The 22123-nt window shown below is 38.1% G+C and overlaps 2 protein-coding genes across 5 annotated transcripts; one reads left to right on the plus strand and one right to left on the minus strand.

The window, feature by feature from the left end:
* Positions 1-806: 806 nt before the first annotated feature.
* LOC141841425 (BTB/POZ domain-containing protein At1g67900-like) lies at positions 807-3059 on the plus strand. Its single transcript, XM_074729600.1, has 4 exons — positions 807-878; positions 973-1042; positions 1159-2310; positions 2380-3059. Exons 1-4 carry the CDS (start codon positions 820-822, stop codon positions 2890-2892), a joined length of 1794 nt encoding a protein of 597 aa, XP_074585701.1. The 5' UTR covers positions 807-819; the 3' UTR covers positions 2893-3059.
* Positions 3060-6349: 3290 nt separating this feature from the next.
* Positions 6350-17457, minus strand: LOC141838337 (uncharacterized). Of its 4 annotated transcripts, none has more exons than XM_074725779.1 (15): positions 17174-17457; positions 11015-11157; positions 10793-10904; positions 10576-10719; positions 9552-9656; positions 8784-8867; positions 7876-7991; positions 7690-7791; positions 7502-7615; positions 7302-7358; positions 7164-7230; positions 7037-7090; positions 6870-6944; positions 6719-6754; positions 6350-6612 (listed from the first exon to the last, which is right to left on the minus strand). In XM_074725779.1, exons 2-15 carry the CDS (start codon positions 11041-11043, stop codon positions 6487-6489), a joined length of 1221 nt encoding a protein of 406 aa, XP_074581880.1. In that variant the 5' UTR covers positions 11044-11157; positions 17174-17457; the 3' UTR covers positions 6350-6486. The 4 variants fall into 4 exon arrangements, with proteins under 4 accessions (XP_074581880.1, XP_074581878.1, XP_074581879.1 ...); XM_074725777.1 differs by having other exon boundaries at positions 10576-10722; XM_074725778.1 differs by lacking the exon at positions 17174-17457 and adding an exon at positions 11457-11860 and having other exon boundaries at positions 10576-10722.
* Positions 17458-22123: the final 4666 nt, after the last annotated feature.

Raw genomic sequence — 22123 nt, forward strand, 5'->3', positions numbered from 1 at the left:
AAGAAGTACAAATCTTGCTCCCTCAGTTCGCAAGTTTTTTTGTCTGGTTCAATCAGAAATGCAACTCGATCAAATGTCCACTACTACTTATTATCACTTCAGTGATGCAGGAGACCTTCATCTAAGACAAGTCATCGAACATCTGGCGCGCGGTCGGATTGAGTGATTCCTATTCCTTGATCCTTGTGCCACCTAATGGTCTACTTTTGGCTGGATTTTCACTAGAAAATGTCTAAAAAAACATACAGATAGATGGATAGATGGAAGGATGGATCTTCATGAAGAGTTTTCAGAACAACAGACATGGCGTTTCTGCATTGTTTCAGACTGAATCTTGTCTGACCTACGACATGTCAACGACTCCAGTGCTTGACAGATAAAGCTTGGTCCGAAGTAAGGAGCAACTCATCAACCTTTGTCTTCAGTTCAAGCAAGTACACGCATGGCTAACCATTTACAGCACGAGTTTCTTCTGATTCTTCATGATAAGACCTCAAGTCACACCAATTAATTTTTGGCTTATTTGAGGGAGATGAGACACTTTTATAATGCTGCCACAATATTTTGTTTTCCATTTTAATCTCTTGTTGGCAATTATGGGCTATGGTGTCGGTGATTAATCCTTCTCAGAAATAGGGACACGGGAGAGAGGGAGAGCTGCAGGTGCAGTGAGATCAGTGTTCTGAGAGGTTCTGAATCAAAGGAACAGGACCACTTCTTCATCATTCATCTTTGCTAGATGTGTGTATATATAGACACTTCTTAGAGCTCTAAATCCTTGTCTCATCGAAGAGGGAGGAGGCTTTGATCATTCCAAAAATGAGGTTCATGAAGCTTGGCACCAGACCTGATACTTTCTTCACCACAGAAGCTATTAGGTCATCCATTTTATTCTTTCTTGCAGTTATTTGTTCACAGTTGCAGAAGCAATTACACTTCTGATGCTTTGCTGCCTCGTGAGTCTTAATTCAGGTCAGTTTCGTCAGAGGTCTCCACTGACCTCCGAATCCAGGTGCAGAGAAGTTTGTATCACCTGCACAAGGTAGTTTTTTTCTCTCGATGATTTCCGCATCGCCTTTAGAAAGATTGTTTCTTGTTGATGGATTCGCTTTTAGAGTTGATAAAAATTGTTTCTTGTCTGGTCCTATGCGCGTGCAGTTTCCCATGCTGTCGAAATGCCTTCGCCTGCAACAGCTCTGCTCCGAGCTCGGGGACGCCGCCGAGCCGGCCGTCATCCACCTCCCGGACTTCCCCGGCGGCGCCGAGGCCTTTGAGCTCTGCGCCAAGTTCTGCTACGGCATCACCGTCACTCTCAGCCCCCTGAACCTCGTGCCCGTCTGGTGCGCCGCCTACTACCTCCGCATGAGCGACGATGCCGACCGGAGCAACCTTCTCGGCAAGCTCGACGTCTTCTTCAGCTCCTGCATCCTCCAGCGGTGGAAGGACACGCTCGCGACGCTGCGGAGCACGCGGAAGCACGCTCCCCTGTGTGAGGAGCTCGGCGTCACCGGCCGCTGCGTCGACGCCATCGCCACCGCTATCATCTCCAGTTCTACGCTCCCGGGCGCGTCCAGGAACCGGTGGGCCGCCGACCTCAGCGAGCTCGGCGTCGACCATTACTGGCGGATCATGGTGGTCGTGAAATCCGCCGGAGTCATCTCCAGCAAACTCGTCGGCGAGGCGCTGCAGATCTACGCTGGCAGATGGCTGGCAACCATGGTGCCAGGCAACGGCCAAGAGGCCACCGCAAAGCCTACGTTGCTAATGGAGAAGATAGTCAGCTTGCTGCCTCCCGAGAAAGGCTCTGTTTCGTGTGGTTTCCTTCTCAAGCTTCTCAAAGCCGCAAACTTTCTCCATGCTTCAGCTCCAGTGAAGACGGAATTAGCAAGACGAGTTGGATTACAACTGGAGGAAGCATCAGTCCAGGATCTCTTGATCCCACCCGCGGCGAATTCCGGCGATACATTATACGATGTCGATGTGGTGATAACCATGTTGGAGGAGTTCCTGCTTCAGGGGCAGAGCCCCGCGGCGAGTCCGCCGAGGGAGGAGAAGCTCAGGCGCCAACGGAGGCAGTCTCGGTCGGCCGAGAAGGTGGAGTTTGAGGTGCATGAGAACAGCCGGCGGTCTTCCTCGGCTTCCCACAGCTCCAAGCTCCGAGTGGCCAAGCTCATCGACAGCTACCTCCAAGAAATCGCCAAGGACAAGAACTTGCCCATGGAGAAGCTCATTGCCATCGCAGAAGCTATCCCAGACTTTGCCAGAGTCGACCACGATGACCTTTACAGAGTTATCGACATCTACCTCAGGGTAATTCACTGACATTTCTCGATCAAATGATTCATCTTGTTAATCAGTCTTCGTTTTGCTCGTGGTTAGTCGCACCCAGAGCTCGACAAGAACTCAAGGAAGCACTTGTGCAGAATGTTAGACTGCAAGAAGCTCACAGTCGAGGCCTGCATGCACGCAGCACAGAACGAGCTCCTCCCTCTCCGGGTGGTGCTGCAGGTGCTGTTCTTCGAGCAGTCCCGTGCCGCCATGTCAGGCTTCCAGGTAACTGAGTTGGCCAACAACATAAAGGCGCTGCTGGCGAACACCGGCACCGGAGAACCAGTAGGCAAAGAAGTTCTGAAGCTTCACCACATCGCCACTGCTTCTCCCTCGGAAGATGGCTGGAGCATCTCAAGATTGAAACGCCCTACCGCAAAGCTCCAAACCGTCAAGACGAAGCTCGAGGAGGAGAATGGCATCGACGGCGGCCTGATTCCCGGCGAAGCTCTCTTGAGGACCCCTTCTTCGCGGCTCAAAGCCTTGTGCTCACTTCCTAAGAACCCCAAGAAGATCATCACCAAACTGTTGGCTATGAACAGAAGTGCAAACGAGAGGAATTGATCGATTTTATCATAATTGTGGAAAAGATGAATAAGAGCTATGATTAGCCATCATCATCAAAAGTGATTTGTTGGTACAGAGATCATTCTTGTCAGAGTTGATCCTGCTTGCTTTTTTTTTTAAGTTGTGCAGTTCGAAAGTTTCAAAGTGAAACTTCTTTCTTTTCCCCTCTGCAGATGCTTCATAGATTTGCTTCAAGCAGGTTGTTCCTTGAAGTGTGGAAGTACATTTCCCCCCATAGAATATTTATAAACTATTTTTTAATCAATATTGATACAAATTGAGGATCATGGGAATATTTATGAACATTAACCAAAAAAAAAAGGCATTGTTAAAAAATTCAATTCAGTTCATGCATAGAATGTGTACGTATCTCACTAACTTGAGCAATAAATTTTAAGAAGAGTCTAAAAATATTATATACCAATTTTTTTTTTGTATATTTTGAGATAACTTGTTTAATGATTGTTACTTTCCTTTGCAAATAATTAAATGTACATTTTTTATTTAAAGCTAGAGAAGAGAAAACTAATTGATCGTATTAATATCCAAGATGTGTGTGCTCCTTTTACCAAGCTAATTAGTCCTTTTAGGGTTAGATAGTTTAACGTTTTGACTAGTCATGTACTAAATGTTGGTGCAACAATACTTTCAATTAAGTTGATTGAGTTTAACTAGATAGGGCTATAATTGGATTGATTATGATGTGACAGACTTATTAAAGTGGACAAGGGTTTAAATTTCGACGAAGCCGAAGTAATGATATGTCGTAACCAACTACAGTGATTTATCTCCTCATAAATAGTGGATATCGATGTGAAGATTGCTCGAGTAGTAGATTTGACTTTTTATTGAAGAAGAATTTTTAGGTAAATAAATATTAATTACGGTGTTGTTGATATGTGCATCAAGTGTGTGTAGTGACTTTGAATAGTGCATATGACAACTCAAGGAACTTGGTGATTTGGCATGGTCAATTTATAACCTATGTATTTGTTTGAATGGTTAATATATGTCACTTCTTCAAAAAGTACAGGACTCACATATACATACTTATTATATTAACACCTCTTATTAACATTCACTCATATTGATGAATGTACGTATTCTTTATTTTATATTAAATAAATATACTCATCCACGTTAACTATGAATTAAACGTTGAATGTTCGATCACAATTAGACGATTTCGACAAGCATCAAACATATCGTCCTCTTTTGTGCCCCATTCTCGGAGGCCTCCCAATTAATTGCCATTGGCTCAGACACTCCCAGTTCATGTCCAGACAAATCATGGGGCATGCCAGGAATTGAAAGTAGTTTGTGTTCTACATGCCCATGCATCATCACTTAACTGCTACAGACCGATCGAGCAACAGAGGACATAAATAGCTGTAAAACCCAGAGCTGGAGAGATTTAATTGAATTTGCAGTGAAATGAAACTAGCTAGCTAGCTAGTTGTCTTCTTCTTAGTTCTTATGCCATGCTAGCTGCTATGTATACAATATCCAGCCAATTAAAGTGGCTTCATAAACATCAACTACTTGAGAAGATGAAGAGAGAGAGAGAGATCCACCAGTGTTCCCTGCTTACAAACAACCAATCGATCGAAAGATAAAGTGAGGCATTAAATGATATATACTTTGCTTTTGATTTGATTATATTATTGCTGTTCTATAAAAATCTATGGCGATCTCCAAGTCCAACCATAAATCAATTGTGCAGACATTATTGTATTATCAATTTGCACGCTGTTCTATCCCTGTTGCTGGCCCAGATGGTCCAGGGCTGCGTGCATGCATGCAATGATGCGTATGTATCAGTTCGTCGCTCTCTGCCGCTGCTGCGTCCAGCTAGCTGCGCGCGACGCTACGGCCATGGCCCCAGCTGCTCCGCCGAAGCCACTCGCCTTCTAGTTTTCGATATTCAGCGCGCGGCTCGAATCCACCGCGGGCCCACGCAGGAGCTGCGTGCCTCCTCGTGGCTACGTCCTGTCAAATGCTGTGCAGTGACGCCGGTCTCTCCTCCTGCCGCAGCGCGCGCTAGCTGCGGACACGGAGAGAGAGTTAACCGATCGCGAGCAGCACGCGCGGTAGCTCCGACAGAGACGCTTGGCGGTGCGGACGCCACGCACGAATTGGGAGGAGGACGTGCGCGCGACGACAGCCCGGGGCTCGCTGTCTGCGATTGAACTGGAGATGCTGGCGGAGCTGGCGTTGCAGCTAGCTAGCTGGCGAATGCTGTCGGCACTCCGGGGAAGTGTTGCAGAACGAAAATTTGACACGATGGTTTAAATGAATGCATGCAGTTGTTCGTGTGTTTTGGTAATTGGGTTGCTCGACTGTCGTGTCAGAGCTGGATTGTTTCTTGTTCTTAATCAGACAAAAGTACGATATTTTGCCATGCTCAAGCTCTATTATTGTTCTCTGAACACTATGCCAGTATTGATCCCCATCTGACTCCCTAGCTAGCTAGCTTAGCTCGAATCATTTCCAGTCCAGTCCTCAGAACACTGGGCTATGTAGCTCCGATCCGGCTACTCCCGGCGCCACAACTGAATTGTTCACCTCCTTTGTGTCCATGCCAAGTCGTTCTCATCGTGGACCCCATGAACAGTAAATCTTGAGCTAGGACATCTCTCCGACAAGATCTAGACGCAAACTAAAGTCCAAAGCTGGTCCCAGCAGATTCCTCGCCTATATCTCCGGTCAAGACAAGGAAAGCCATGGTTGTGGTGCTGAAGCTCGAGCAGTTAAGCATGCTCCTTTCCTCATCAATCATCCACTCTATCAAAGCAGACAATCGGACACGATTCACATGCAACTGGTGCCTCTTCCTTTGGAGATTTTCCAGTCGATGGCACGTTGTGGCCACCGTGCTGGCTCGGAAATGTTGAGCTTGATGTTTCATGAGACATCAGTGTCAGATGGATAGATTGATAGATAGATAGATAGATGATGCCTTTCATAAGAACAGAGTTTGCATCAGAGCAAAGTAAATGAAGCTCAAAGTCTTGCTTTAAAGAGACAGACAGCTGGTCTATGTATGGTTATGAAAGTCGAACTGGTCCAGTCGATTCTCTTATGAATTGAGTATTATCATTGAATAAGTGGTAAGTTCTTCTACCTTTAGAACACCTTTATGAACTCAAAATAAGTGGTAAGTTCTTCTACCTTTAGAATACCATTGAATTGGAAGTATAATTTTTTGTGTTATACTGAAGGAATGAATGAATAAGATTTATGATTGAATGTCGATGCATTTGCCAAATTAGGCCTACTATTTGGCAAACCCATTTAGCTAGCCTAGTTCAGCCACTCCACTTGGCTCGATTGGCTTAATCAATCCAATTGGCCAACCGACTCAAATGGCTCATTCGACCCTACCTAGCACACCAATGGCTCAACCAGTTTGCCGGATTCACTCACCTCAACCAACTTGTTTGACTAGCATCACATTAACATTTTTGGATTGATCAGTAAACTGATATATCATGTTCAAGTTCCACAACACAAAATGCTATCTCTATCCCCTTACTTACCCTCTCTGTAATAGAAAAAAATAAATAAAAAAAGAAAAAGAAATGAGTGTTGTTAGTGATTCATCTGAGCAGCTGTAGGATCAGGTGGGTTTTCCCTCATAGCTTTGAAATATGACCTTTCCGCACTCGCCATTCGATTTTGGAACATCCTCCATTCCTTTCGGCACCGGTCTCTCACCTGTTCGAACCAAGAAAAGTAAAGGCCAAAGCTCATCAACAAAATATATCAAATCCTCTGAAGTTTGAGGAAATGTATAAAGAAGAGAACAAGTTTCTAATCATACTCCTTCCCGTTCTGGTTTTCCATTCAGCGTCAGGCCCTTGAACACATCAAAAGATGATTTGTTTTATTTTATTTGAACACAAGGCATCAAGATGTTAGGAGATTGCTATAGTTAGCTCGCAAGTGTTTTTTCTAAAAAAATATCATCCGACCTGATTTCCAAGTGTAAGAACACCGTGATGAACAATCCATTGTGCATCTACGACGCCGATTTGTTCGTGAGCCAGCTAGATAGAAGATTAATGTGGCTTTAGCTAAAGCAACAAGAGAAGTAGAGGCATCTGAAACTTGTAATGAAAAGTAATGATCCTCCAAATACCTCGACGCATCTTCTAAGGGCAAAATCAAGACCCCATCCATGAACCAAGTCATTCTATCGCAGTAAGGTTATTAGGATTAAGGCACGAGGATTGTGGTTAGATCATTAGGAGAACAGGAGGAGGTACCTGAATCATATGCCATGTGCAACGCCAAGCATCTCGGGAAAAAACAGGCGCCATTATCTCGACAAACCTGCACATGAAACACAACAAAAGTGGAATGATGTTTGGTTTAAAGGACCTGAAAAAGGCAAGGGTTCTTACGAAGCACATGGCGGTAGATGAGGGTCAAAACACCATCCAGGTTTCTCTTCAGTTTCCCTGTTTTGAAGTGAGAATAGACCATCATATAGAATTTTATTTGTAAGCAAAAAAATTGGCTATAAGATTAGTTGATTCAAATAAAACAGGACAATGACCAGATCAAAATATAACAGAAGCAAATTTATTGAAGTAAAGCTCACTTGTGAACTTCTTTGTCCCCTCTCCTCTTTGTCATTTGCCATGTCAAACCTTTATTTTCTTCTAAGCCAGGCTGTGAAATTTCTAAGCCATGTTTCTTTACCAGTTTAATGTATCTGAAATAATCCATCAATTTTCATTTGCTAGGTGTACCAAACTTAGCATGCTTAAAGCAAACCAAACTACTTACTCTTCCGCATTAAAATGCTCGACTCCAAGATCTTCATCCCAAATAAATATGTAGTCATACGGTGCCACAATATCAGGGTGCAGAAAGCGCTTAGCAAACCACCTTGAATGAATTAGGAGAATAAGAATACGCAAAATGTTTGTTACCAACCAACCTTAAACTCTTGAGTTGGGATTTGTAACTTACCATTTAGTTTGTTTTCTTATGCTAACATGAATTGCCTTCTTTGACCATTCAAATTCATCCCACTCACTTGCCCGACCATCGTAATGGAACAGCATGATTGTAAAATTCTCTGAGAACTGCGACATCGTGATTCTCAGGAATGAAATACAAAGTATGTAGATACACATAAGTTGCATATAAGCATCCACTGTAAACTCACACCTTACTGAATAAAACAAAATTCAAGCTTATCATGAGACTTCTTATTTCAGATCAAATTCCTAGAAATTACTGAACAGAATAGTGGGAAATTCCTATGTACTTGGAATCATAGGCAATTGTTTGTTATTCTATTTGAATAACGTTAGAAGAATTCTTTTCTTTTGGTATAGGGTATATTTCTAATGGCAAACATTATCATGGTCTTCAGAAATCAAGGATCATATGAAACCTAAAGTTTGCAAACCTATTTTTCACCAGCCATTTTGTAGCTTAACTGAATACTTTCTGTATCTAACTAAGGTATCAAATGTTAAATCACTTGAAATGATGAATGACTGAATGAATGGCATCGATTTATTTTGGAAACGACTATGGAGTGAACAACATAAGTGCAGCATCAAACATTTGAGCACGGACAACCAATGACAATAAAGAAACAAAAATGAAAAAGCATAGCGGCAAACATTTGAGCACGGACAACCAATGACAATAAAGAAACAAAAATGAAAAAGCATAGCGTCAAACATTTGAGCACGGACAACCAATGACAATAAAGAAACAGAAATGAAAAGCATCATTTGACACCAAATTTGTTAATGATAACAGAGTTTTGTAGGTTCCTTTCTTTTTGGCCCATCAATAATATATAAGCTAAATAAGGTAGCAGTTAGAAACTAATTGATTGTCAACTCTGTTGCTTTACTTACCTTTTTAATAGCTGCATCAATATTTTTTTTCTGGTCATATCCAACTGTGAAAGTTACAAGGTACTTCTGTTGGATCTGCAAATCCTGAATTTCAACCAGTGTTAAGGAAATTGAGAAAAAAAGTACTAAAATTTTTGCATAAATATTTGAAGATTGCCATTCGTCAAATTCAGATTGCTGGTCTGCAATGGTATAACCCAAGTTGAAGTAGAACACAATCCTTTCTCTTGTTTGGTAGTTTTCCAAAAAAAAAAAATTCAAGTGCAAGTTAGCAAGGCGCAATTATTATCTTTTACAGGTTAAAGCAACTAAGTCATATACCCTGAAAGTCAAGCGATTACAGGCTAAAAATAGTGTTTTTCAACAACTACAATGAAAAGGCGTACACCTCTGACATAAAAGGTAGTTTAATTAAACAAATATTGTAAGAGATCAATAATTCACAATAAGGATGACAACCTACTTAAATGATAATAGCATGTCAAGTCTCACCGCTGTTGTAGTCCCATGACTTTTACAACTGTTGAGCACTTGACCTCAATAGCAACTAAATGAGCACTTGACCTCAATAGCAACAAAATCAATTTAAATACTTCAATTTTTTTCTTCATACAGAGAAATGCAACTATTGTGTAGAAAATCAAAAGAATCATCAAGAAAACCTGTGAGAATGAATGTTTTGTGCGAGATTCTATGTTCTATAGCACATTTTATAAAAAATGATTATACAGAAATGTAAAATACTCAAGCAAATAACAAATTGCTTACCTCACTTGGATTGCCCCATAACCTTCGTGGGTAGAGATCTGACTCAGATACTATAATATCTGGTGGTAATCTTTCTGCACCACGAAGATTTGTAGAAATGTAGATCTAGGGCATTAGACATTTTCAGAAGTTATGGTCGTACATGGAAAATGAAGAGTTTTCTTAAAGTATAGTTGCAGTAAGAAGGTTGTTATATGTTGTGCAACATAGTGGCATGCAATTTAGCTGAGGCATTGATCAATTTTGACACTTTAGATGCAATATACTAATATGTTCTCTTTGAAAAATAGTGATACCAAGTCAAAACAATGAGCTTAACAAAAAATTTAAATTGATTTTTATCAATTAGTTTAACCACAAATAATTTCCTCTCTTTATTCACTCTTCTCCTTTTTATCCTCTGTTAAGAAGATCACTGTTCATCTTTTTCTCTCCAAGAACACTGGTCATTCTTGCTTATGGTAACTGATCCTTGAGGGGTCCAAACAACTTGGTATTAGAACCACAACCACCCATGGCGACTCATTCGAATGCCCCAAAAATTCTTATAGTGTGGCTTGTAATTCCTAAAAGAATCCTATAAATTATCAGGCAGTTTGGCACCAAATATATATATATATATATATATATAAACTGCTTCAGTCATTCCAACTCCACTGCCCTCCTAAAAAAGGATGCGTCAAAGGTTAGCCCAACTACTGGTTCGCAAGCAAAATAACAAAACCTGACAGAAATCTGAGACCAAACTTCAGGTCAAAGTAGCAAATAAAGAACTGAACCAATTCTTCTCCTTTGTCCGCATAAATAAATATATTAAGGCTGGTGCCAGACATTTCTTTATTTCCTTACCTATTTTTAATGAATTTGGACAAGCTTAATAATAATAAGGGTATTGATATAGATTATTGTGAACTATACTGGAAATCTGATTTACAATTTCTAATATAACAAAATTATTAAAATTAGTGTATGCCCATGCATTAGAATATAACTCAATGTCACAGTCGATTAACTTTTCAAATACCTTTGAAGAATCATCATAAGGTAATATTGAATTGTTCGTGTTGCGACTATGTGCTGAAGCAAAAGCATGGTTCAACAGTCCTTGAGTTGCAAGGCCTGACTTCCTGTCCTCGATATGGGCCATGATGCTACTAGTCAAGCGGAGCTGCTGCCATATTAAGCAGATTATGCATACTGCTGTACTACAAAAAATGCATTCAACAATTCTGAAAATATACCTTTGCAATATTAGATGATGGAAAGGAAATTCCACCAAAAAAACCTAAACCAATTCCAAATATGATAGCTACAGCAAGCCTCATATTCTCATTTGGATTCCTAAGAAAATTGCTGCAATCCATTGTAAGGTGGAGAAACAATGTCAGCCTAAACTTGGAAGATTAGCCAGAAAAACAAATGCTATATACTGCCAATGAACTTCAACCAAAGAATCCACAGACCTGCGTGCCACATTTCCAGTTTTTGCCATGTCTTTTAAGAACAAAAAGACAAACAGATTATTGCAACTGAGAGATGCTCCACATGGTTCAAACGATTCATGTTTATTATGAGTTCAACAAGGTAAGTGGTTCTTCTCAGAAATCTACATTTAGGAAACAGTCAAAAAGAGATAAAACTGTTGCAGGTTTCTCTAAACCAAAAGTCAAATTTCAAACAAGATATAGAGAAACGAGTTGAATCAGAGTGCAAGCTTAGATTCAACTTGGAGTTTACTTTATACAAATTACTAATATTCATGATATAGAGAAACAAGTTATTGGAGTCTTAAGAAAATTCGACAAGGACATGATTTGTTCAGTTGCTACAGTCATTGTCATTGTTATCGCCTAACTGATGACCCTATATTCACCTATTTGTCAACTTGAAGATGAAACTACTCACCAGTCAGCACTTATGTTTGTGTGAGAGTTCATGTAAACTGGATGGTCAAAGCTTTTCCAAAGTCTAATCTGGTATCCTCCATTGACAATATACATTGCAAGTCCCTCCCTCATTCAGTCAAAATATTGGAGATCAAACTCATAAAATGGCAGCCATCTGGACCAAGAGGGGCCAATTGCCTGTTCAGAAGACAGCAAAGAGATCCCCAACAATAATTCTTCTAGTAATCAAGATATGATTCCATTGGAATGATTTGTTCTCCAAGGTTATCAAAATTCTTCCAAAGTCTAAATGAAAAGCTTATCAAAGTCTGCCCCAAATCAAAAATTGTCTGTTTCAAGAAATACTGCAGAGGAATTCATCATGATCACATAATCAATGCAGCCATCTTGCTAAAAGCAGTAAAATGACAGTTGAGTAAATGATGAGTAAAACATTCTCACCAGAGGCCAGAGAAAAGCAATTTTATTAGAAAAGATAGTCACATTTGTCTTGCTCTTCAATTGAAATAAAAGCAACCATTGAGAATATCTATGACTCTCTTGAAACATCCTGTTGATTGACAAATTTCACAATCTCAATTGTCTGCAAGCAATATAAGTCATCTTGTAACTACATATAGGAATTTGCCTTGCCCTCCTGATTGGAACAAAGTGTGAGGTGTGATTCAATGAAATCATTACTTTGACAACCTGTATTTGTCCTCTTCCCTGCTACATGCATCATAACAGGCTCATGTTTAGAAGTTAATTGTTCTCTCTTACCATATCTTTTCAAATGCCTGCAATCCAGAATACAGAACAGAACAACATACACGATTTCTAATGACTGATGGCCATTTCAGTGTAGTTACATCAAAAATCTGCAATGTTTCCTCTTGCTGAAACCAGGATCCATCCCAAATCATTTTTCCTGAGAAAACTAGATGACACACGAAGCATTATTTTCAAGTGTATCAGACAATGAACCCGCTCTGAATATTTTCTGCTCTGTTGACAAATCACCCTCCCCTATTGACATCACTTCCATTTTAAATTGGACACCTGATATGTATGTGCAGAGAAGAGCTTCTCTTTGTAGTTTCAACTATTTCTTACATCTCCTCATACCCAAATTTGAAGGCACTAGGGATGTAGATTTCAGATCAATCGCACTTAAAGACTTAATTATTAAGTTCATTTAAATAATTTGGTTCTTTGCCTGCAAAAGTTTATTCCTGATTTGATTAGTCCACACCAATTACTTTTATAAAGTGTCAGAATAGTGCAGACCATGTATGTGTGCCTTTACAGCGATAAATTGGTCATGTGTCAGAGGTGAGAACTCTGGTAATTAAGCTGATTGCCAAAAAGCATTTGACAAAGTTAAGCAGAGTGCTATGATTCATTTTTTTCTCTCTAAGAATTTTCCTAACCATATGGGTCAATTGCATTATCAGTACTATCATCTCCACAGCCTAGGGTGTTATGATGGTTAATGGAAAAATTGGTGCTTAGTTTCATCGAGGGCTTTGGCAAGGGAACTCACTTTCCTCGTATCTATCTGTGCTTCTTACTGATGCTTTGCATCATATTTGCTTGGCATTGCACACATAGTGTTTTCATAAATTGCAATTTGTGGATGACATGCTTCTCTTTTCTAAAGCGGACTTGTCAGCTGTTGGCAACCAAAAAATACTTATTTCTACTTTCTAGGCTTTCAGTGGGGCTTGAAAATCAATAAGCTGGAAAATCTCATTTCCAATAATGGATCTCAATATTCAGCTGGCTGAGGCTATTGCTTAGGCTTTTGGTTGTCAAATTTTTCTTTACCAATCAAGTGATTGGGTTTCTAGCTTGGTACTAGCAAGCAAAAGAGAGTATTGAGACAAGCACTTACCAAGTGGCTTCAAGAGAATATAGCCTTAGCAAAAGGCATTTCTAGGTGGATAACATGTGCTTATTAATAATGTTCTAACCAAAATTATTGTCTACTCGGCACAAATATGCCTCATCCCATCTTGGGTGATTCAAAAGATAAGACAACAATTGGAGATCATTCTTTTGGAGAACCAGCTTTAATTTTATCTATGCATCCTGACACCTGGCCTAGCTGGTGGTGGATTTACCTTTCTGGCCATTAATCTCCTTGGTGTTACCTTGCGAACAATATCTATCTCATATCTAGAATAATATTTGGCTGCTCCAAAATTTTTGTTCTCTAAGCATTTCTATGGCTGCAGACCATGTGGCAGAATGCTATAAGTTTAGTAAGTGGTCAAACAAACAACATGACAATCTATCAGCAATTTGATATACTGTCTGAATCCCACCAAAATAAAAAGATATGGAAATCTGGGATTTATCACATGTACTTCACTTGATCTTGCCTATGATAGACCAATTTCACTTGGTGATCTTATGGGATTTAGGAAATCTGCTCAAGATATTCCTAGCAGTGTTAATATAGCTGGAGATTCAACTGTAAAGTCAGCTTAAACTATAAACTTTTGAGCTGCATGCATTGGTTAACTCAAATTATTGTCTTCTTTTTCCCCGTGCCACATGGCTACCATTACCCAACAAATTGAATTCAAAGGATGTTCTATTAAAATAAAGTTCCAATTTATCCATAATGTCTACTTTGCTCATGTAGCAGATAGTGGAGGAAACTAGTAGGGCACACAATTTGCTTTATCGGTTTAATAAGGAAAATTAAAACCAAACAAAAATGTTTTTGGCTGGGATGATGTTAACACAACTACAAGCTATCTGAGGCAACAACAAAGCTTTTGCAACCTGTCAAGACAACAATGAAGCTTTCATGACCTGCCCGAGATGACAGCAAAGCTCCTGTAGCCTGTTTGAGGTGACAAAGAAGCTTCCGTGATCTTAGAGATGATAATGAAGCTTCCTTGAGTTGTTTGTGTTAGTGTTAGCCCTTAGAACCAATTATGAGATAATTGACAAGGGAACTTTTGTATCATATTCCATTAATAAAGCAAAATTTATGGTTATTATATTTATTTAGATTTATGCTAGATGAATAAGTATAATAATGTCCTAAGATAGTACGGTCTAGTCTACAACGTATCAATTGGTTGAATTGATAGTGAAAAGCTATAGATATATATAGAACACTACTTTTAACTATTTCTAGTCAAACTTTAATATACAAGGGTAATATTAATAATTGAAACTAGCATATAGGTCAACTGATGACTTAATCTTATAAGTCATGGATATAAGATATCAAGTTAATACATTGGTATATATTAGAAAATATGTACTGAATTAACCTGCTATAAGAATATTTCATGGATCGTTATATGAGTGTCATAAACATTCTCATAGTGACTATTAGTATAAATAATCCTTAAACCTAAAGTCACTACGGTTATCTACATAAAAATTGTGTACTTTAATATCGACAAAAGTCACTTGTAACAAGGTGGACTATAAAATCGATCACTGGGTATGCAATAAGTTATGCAGAGGGATGTGAGTGATGTAGATGGAATCTATCCCTTCCATATAACGGAAGTGATATCTGTGGACCCCTTGATTAAGTAGGACTATTAAAATGCATGGTCATGCTCAAATAAGTCAATATGAGATATTGAACTTATTTGGTTAAGTGAGTCTACTTGGAGATCAAGAAACACAAAGATTGATAAGGGGATGACATGGTCTATGCCTCATGAATCAATTTAGATATCGAAGATAAAATGACCAAGTTATACAAGATAATAGACACAGAAAGTTTAGGTCAAATCTCGACATTCTCATCACTTGGGTAGCAATGATGCATTGCTAGATGTCACTCATTGTTTATGTATCTAAAATGTTATTTTAGAGACATTGTCAACGTTACGAGAACCTATTGGGTCACACACAAAGAAGATGTTGATTTGGAGATAAATTTATTTTAGTTTGGCTAAAATATGATAGACTCTAAGATTATAGAGTTAATCTAATCCAAATTAGACTCATTGAGTTAGACTTAAATGAATCTAACTATTGAATTATTGGATTGAGTCTAATATAAATTAGACTCATTGGACTAGACTCAATCACTAAAGAGGATTAATGTCCATTAATAGAGATTAATGGAGCATTAATGAAAAGGAGAGCAAAAGGCAAAAACCTTTTTTATTCATTGATGAGTACTAAAGTCATTTTGCAATGCATTTTCGTTAGTATCACTTCTAGTCTCCTCTTCTTCTCCTCTTGACTGAATCATCCAAGTTGCTAGTACAATGAAGGTGGTTCTTCTCTGAAAGTTGAGTTCGTACAACGAACAAAGGATGTGTTCATGTCAATACCAAAGAGGCGCAGCCATTCAGATCGTGTTGAGATCTGTTGAATCAAATTGCATGCCGGGATTATTCCGTTCACGTAACAAATGTGGCAACTCGATTAAACACGTATACTGTATTCGCATGAATCTCTAGAAGGATCATTTTTTTCTGCTGTGTTTATTTACTATTTTTCGCATAAGATCCCAACAGTTTGAGATGATGATAAAGCTTCCACAACCTATTTGAAATGATGGAGTAGCTCAAGGCTTCCATGAGATGTCCGAGATGCTACGAGCTTCTGCTAAGTGACAACGCGACAAGGTTAGGCCATTAAGGTTTGTGTTCTTCCTTTTTCTCCTCTGATCTTCTTCCTTTTCATTCTACTCCATGCCAATTCCAATCTCCTCAGCATGTCAATGTCTTCTGCACTATGTGCCAGCATTTTCAACATGACACCGAAATATCTTGTTCTGGTTAGGGACCAAAACTGTAGCTCAGAATGATATTTCAAATCTTCAAATATTTACAACTATAATACTGTTAATTAGTTGAATCTCTGTCAGACTAACTGGCAACGAAATTGTTCTGATTGCTAGCTTTAGCAGATCTAATGAATCTAGATTGATTATTACTCCTTTTTCTTCAAAAGAAAATAATAAAGCAAGAGCCTAGAGAAAATGAACACATAAAATTATTTACCTGCTCGGATTGTTTATTCAGGTACTCTACCATAATATCGGTCAGTCTTAATGGTCTCCCTGAGCAGATTCATTAACAAGTTTCTATCATTTGGACTATCTAGTAATGGTCGATTCTTATCTAACTAATTGGTCTACTGTGGTGGATTAAAATATCACATCTGGAAGAGGTCCAAAGAAAGTCAATTATTTTCATAATAAAACGAAAGCCTGAGTCCTCATTCATTCAAGAGTTCAAGAGTTTTGAATAAACGTATAGGTTCAGAAAAGAAAGTCATATAGATACGACACGAAGGACAGAATCATCCAAGACCAAAAGGCAAATAAACAAACAATTAAATAATCAATGAAAACGATGCCAGCGACCAGCAAGGGTCTAACTCCGTGTCAATCGCGCTGAAATCATGGGCAGAATGAAAAATACCCCTAAAAATCTCTTTTTCCCTGATATTTGTGACCATCCTAGAAATCCATACCTCCAGAGTGCTAAAAAGTTTGATGTTTCTCTTACACGCTTACTCTACAACCAAAGTTTCATAAAGAGAGAGGTGGTTAGTTACATTTAGAACACCACTCTCTTCAAGGTCACCAAAAGGGGAAATATTCCAACTTTTGAACAAAGCAGAAAACCCTTCGCCATGGAATTAACTTGAGCAACATTTAAACGCCCAAAATTTGAAAGAAAAAAAAAATCTAAACAAATACAGAACAGATATAACAGGAGCGAAGAAATCTCGCACCTGGGTTCGATCAGCCAACACCAAAAGAAGAAGAATTCTATTCCTCCTCTCTACTCTCCCTTAATCGAGCGTTTTAAAGCAACTCTTCTGTAACGCTTCTGCCACTGCTGCCTCTTGGACTCCTTTCCGCCCGGTCGCCACAAAGAGCAGAGTCACTACGACCCGCACGCGTTACTCGTGGCGAACAGGAACTGGCGCTGCCGACTTCGATCGAGGAGAATGGAACGGTAGGTGGGTGAGCGAGGATAACGGGGACTGGAAGTTGGAGGAGAGCGTGGAATGCGAGTCCGTCGGCCAGAAATAGCGAGGTAACACCACTGCCTCCTTCCCTCCCTCCCTCTCTCTCTCCTCCTGTCGTGATCTTGCAAGAAACGGAAACGGCTGGAAACGGCCTTTCTCGTCTTCGCTCCACGTGACGACGGCGGAATCCTTTTTTACTTTTCTTTTTATTTTAAAGCTTCGATCGAAGTTCCAAAAATTTTGATGTGCTTGTGAGATTTTGACGTCTAACTATAAAAATTATTATTCAGAAAATTCCTAAAAACTTACTAATTCCCCTGCCGATGCTCTCTCACAGCCATTGCGTGTAATTTTCAATAATATCTGAGTAAAATTATAATATTTCACTTTCGTACATCCTCCCGTATTAATCATTATTATTCATTATAGATGACGTGTTATTTACACTTTTGAATTTATTCCGATGAAAAATTATATGTGAGATCAAGTAAATAAATCATCTAAATCTAATAGCTAAATAATTGATCCGTGAGCTTAACATAAACTATTTCAAATGTTTTAATTTATTATTTATTATCACAGGTGAATCCATTTAATCGTCAATTATCACAAGTCGATTCATTAAAATTTACACCATTTTTATTAAAAATTCATTCAATGTTCATCATGATTATCACCGTTTATTATTATTAAAAACAAATTATTAAAAAGTGAACCATACAATGTTATTAATAATCGAAAGGTGGTGCTTTATATTTTGGTTTTTAGTAAAGGACGTATTTAATTTTATACTTCTCGCCTATTTGAATTTTAAATTAAAATAAATTATTTTTAAAAAATTCAAATCAAACTAAACTAAGAAAAAAATAAAAACTTAATTATTTCATTAAGAAGTTTTATATAAAAGTCATCGATATTAAAAGTTTAATTTATAAAAAAATTATTAATTTCTTAAATTTATCTATATTTTTATTTTTAATTTGAGAGTTTTGAAAATTTTTTAAAAGGTTAATAAAAATAAAAAAATATTTTTATTATTTAATATTTAGCTATAATTAAGAAAATAATTAAATAAAATTAGAAGAACCTTCTTTTATATTTTTAAAATTTTTTATAAAATAAAAATAAATTTAATAGATTATCATGAATTTAATGATTGAGTGTGGATGATATCTCATTTGTTACATCTTCAAGGCTAAATTCAAAAGTTATTATTATTATTATTTAAATTTATAATAACTATTATTTAAAATATTTTTCAATTATAATTCTATTTTAGATTTGTAATTTATTGGTTAATATGAGACACTAACCTAATTCACCTTCGATTTTTAGGCAACTAATGATTTTTCAAACGCTAATATAGAAAAAGATAAGTTTCTTAAGTCGAGCAAAGCAAAAGCTATGTCTTTAAATAGTAAAGCGATTAGATTAGAGGAATAATTAAAGAGGATTAGGATTTGATTAAAAAAGAAAAAAAATGATCGATCATAATTTATTTTTTATTTTAAAAATTTTTATTAGCAAAACATTATCTGCAGGCCCAGTGGGCCCACATTCAATGCTCTTTAAGCCAGACGAAGCGTTCATTGCGGCCCAGTGGGCCCAGTAAGCACGGCTGAATCGAACGCCATCGCCACACCAGAACTCGAAGTTCCTTTTGAGGGTTTCGGACGAGAAAAGACGAGGGGAGGAAGAGGGATGTGATCATAGCCTTTGGGATCGTTGAGATACTGAGGGAGGAGCTTGGAGCCAAGGTTTGGCTTCGATTAAGATGAGCCATTCTTTTCTCATCCATTATATCATTGTGTCTGTAGATTAAGATAGGACATTCTGTGCAAGAGTTTATCCATGTAAAAGTTGGTGTTTTGTACGTGCAAAGTCAGCTATTTGTATTAATTTGTTGCGTTAAGCTAGTTTGCTTGGTTGAGATAGCATGGGTTTAGGTCCAATAGATTCGATGCTGAAGAAATCGTGAAATCTGAAAGTTGGGGTGGTGAAATGGTTGTGCAAGATGATGACAATGACTACTATGGCAATGGCTATTACATTGGGGATTTTCTTTTAGGTTTAAGTAGGATGAAGATGGGGAGGGGGCCTCAAATCAAGCATTTGTTTGGAATGTAACTAACATTTACTTTACTATCTTGAATCTTTTTTTTTTTTTTTGTTGGCGATCCGTGATGCTATTAAACTGTAATAGACAATAACTCATGACATAGAAGAAAAGGAAACCTATATATGAAAACAATTAGAACTTAAAATTTGAACAAAGTCAAGGGAGAAATTCGTAGCAACTTGGCCATGGAGCTTGTAATATTTAGTTTCTCTTGATTTCAAAATTTTATTTAAAATAGTTTTTATTTGTGAATAAATTGGTTTATATCACATTGTCTCATTGTTTTGTTTCTTTTCATATTGAAATTGGACACCACCTAGGTAAAAGGCAACTTTTGAAGGCAAGATGATGAACTTTCACCTAATTAAGTTGGTAATGGTGTGTCAAGGGGCAATATTGGGCTTCTTGTGTTCCAATACTCCGCAATTAGTCCTCCGATTTGAATTTGATTCTTGATAGGCAATTCAATTTAGTCACATCAATATGTTGAGTTGACTTGATAGGTCACACCAACCTTGTAGGGAAGACCCTAGTCGTGTGACCTAGGCATGAGTGCAACACAACCCACGTGCTAAGGTGCAAGGCATGATCCAGTTCAATCCATCCAATGATTATTTATCCAATTCGACCCAAGCATCTCTACACTAGATCTGTCCTCGTTTCTTGACAATGAGTCATGGTGTTGCCCCTTGAGATTTCAGAGGTGCATAGAGTGCTCGTAGAGAAAAATTGTTCTTTTCAAAGAAAGTTTATAGTGTTTGAATAGATGTGAGATAAAGATTTATTTTTAATTTTATCGGTACTGAGTGATGAGATTAATGGGTTTGAGAGAATCATTGGTACATGGTGCATACAATTAGCCTATATATGTTTTTCTATATTTTCACTTTCATATCATATAGATTTGAATTTTCCATGCATTACTTGCTATCATTAGAATGAAGATTTACTTGTGTGATTTCGAGGTGGGAGAATTTCTACATAAGCATGCATATGTTGATATTTGCTATTGTTCATCTCACCTAGTAACACTGAAACACTCTCAATCGTAACAATTGCAGTTGACTCAACAAGAGGTTGAGATTCTATACATGTTGAAAAAATTAGAACCTAAAATTTATCCAAGTTAAGGGCATAGGGAATGACACAATTGTGATCCAATGTTCGATTTTTCGTAGTAGCATCCCTATATTAGATTTCAACCTAGTTTTTTTTTATCACAAGGTTGTATTATTATTATTGTTAAAGTTGTGTTGCTTTCTTGAGATGTGCATGATATTATTGGAGAAATGGATATTTTTACAGACGAAGAATTGTTTTAGCAGAGGAAGTTTAAAGGGAAACATAAGGCTAGGAAGTGTTTTCTTTTTCCTACATGGTGTAGAGTGTAGACAATGGACTTTCTATGTTTTTCTGCATTTATTGCTTTCTCATCGTATGATTTCAAATTTTCTCCCTAAATGTTAACCCAACACGATCAAATTGGTTTTGTGGTCCTGCTCCTCGATTAATCAAGTTGATAACACAGTATATGCTGAAATAGGCCTAAGTTGGTGAAAGTTGGCAATAGACTTTAAGAGAGGAAATAGTTGGAGAGGGGTTTGGCAATTAGGCTTAGGTGGGCAATGATTCTCGTTAAATTAGTCCAATCTCTTTTATAGTGGCGAGAAAAAGGCTACATCTCCTATAATATAAAATCAAACTCAGTTTATACTTGCTAGTCAAATCTTTGATGCATGAATCAAAAGTTTTATTGTGTCGTTTCTTTTCACCTACAACTCATATGAATTATTGTTCTTATTGCCACAGGCAAAAGGGAAAACTTGACGAGTTTGTCTACCTTTTTGAAAATCATAATTTGACTTGTTCTCCTCGTTGCCTGCTGTGAACTGGAGACACGAACCAAGTGCGGCTTCATACGCTACGACCACAATCTGTTCGACGAAATGCTTGCTTGAGCTTCAAAGTCCACCTAGTTCCTGCCGACCGCACTAGCCTCGTTTCGGGATATTGCACGTCATTGTCATGGTAAGCAGCCATCAGAGGTTAAATGGTGGGTCTGTTCAGTCTGAAATATTATTCGTTTTCATCGATGGTGAGTAAAAGATATTTTCAAAAGAACATGGACATGGTTGCTACTACTTCTGACTACAAACTTCGTGTGTTGGAACTGGGACACAAGTTTTTGGGTCAGATTCTCAATTCTGATTCAATCATGATATATGTGAAGATAACCTTTTTTATTTCGGTTTTGGAGAAAGTGTTTTGCCTTGCTTCGTTCCCTCTTCTTGTAACCTCCGGAGGAAACGAGGAAACGGTGAGTCTCATCTTCTCGTAACGTTTTCTGATTCTTCTTCAAACTTTTGAGCAATGCTTTTGATGCATGATGGACGAGAAAACGTCAAGATCAAACTTGAATGATTCTGTTTCGAGAACTAGCCAACTTTCGGTGCATTTTGTAATCAATTATATGTTTTTTTAGTCGAGATGTGATCGATTACATTTGGATGATAAAGGCTCTTACAGTTAAAGCTTGATCTTAGAATTTTAATCGTCAATAATAAAATAATAATAATAAGAAAAATTTGGGA

The sequence above is a fragment of the Curcuma longa genome, chromosome 11 (genome assembly GCF_044706935.1).
Source record: "Curcuma longa cultivar G26 ecotype Majalengka, Jawa Barat chromosome 11, ITB_CL_G26_1.1, whole genome shotgun sequence".
NCBI classification, from domain to species: Eukaryota; Viridiplantae; Streptophyta; class Magnoliopsida; order Zingiberales; family Zingiberaceae; genus Curcuma; species Curcuma longa.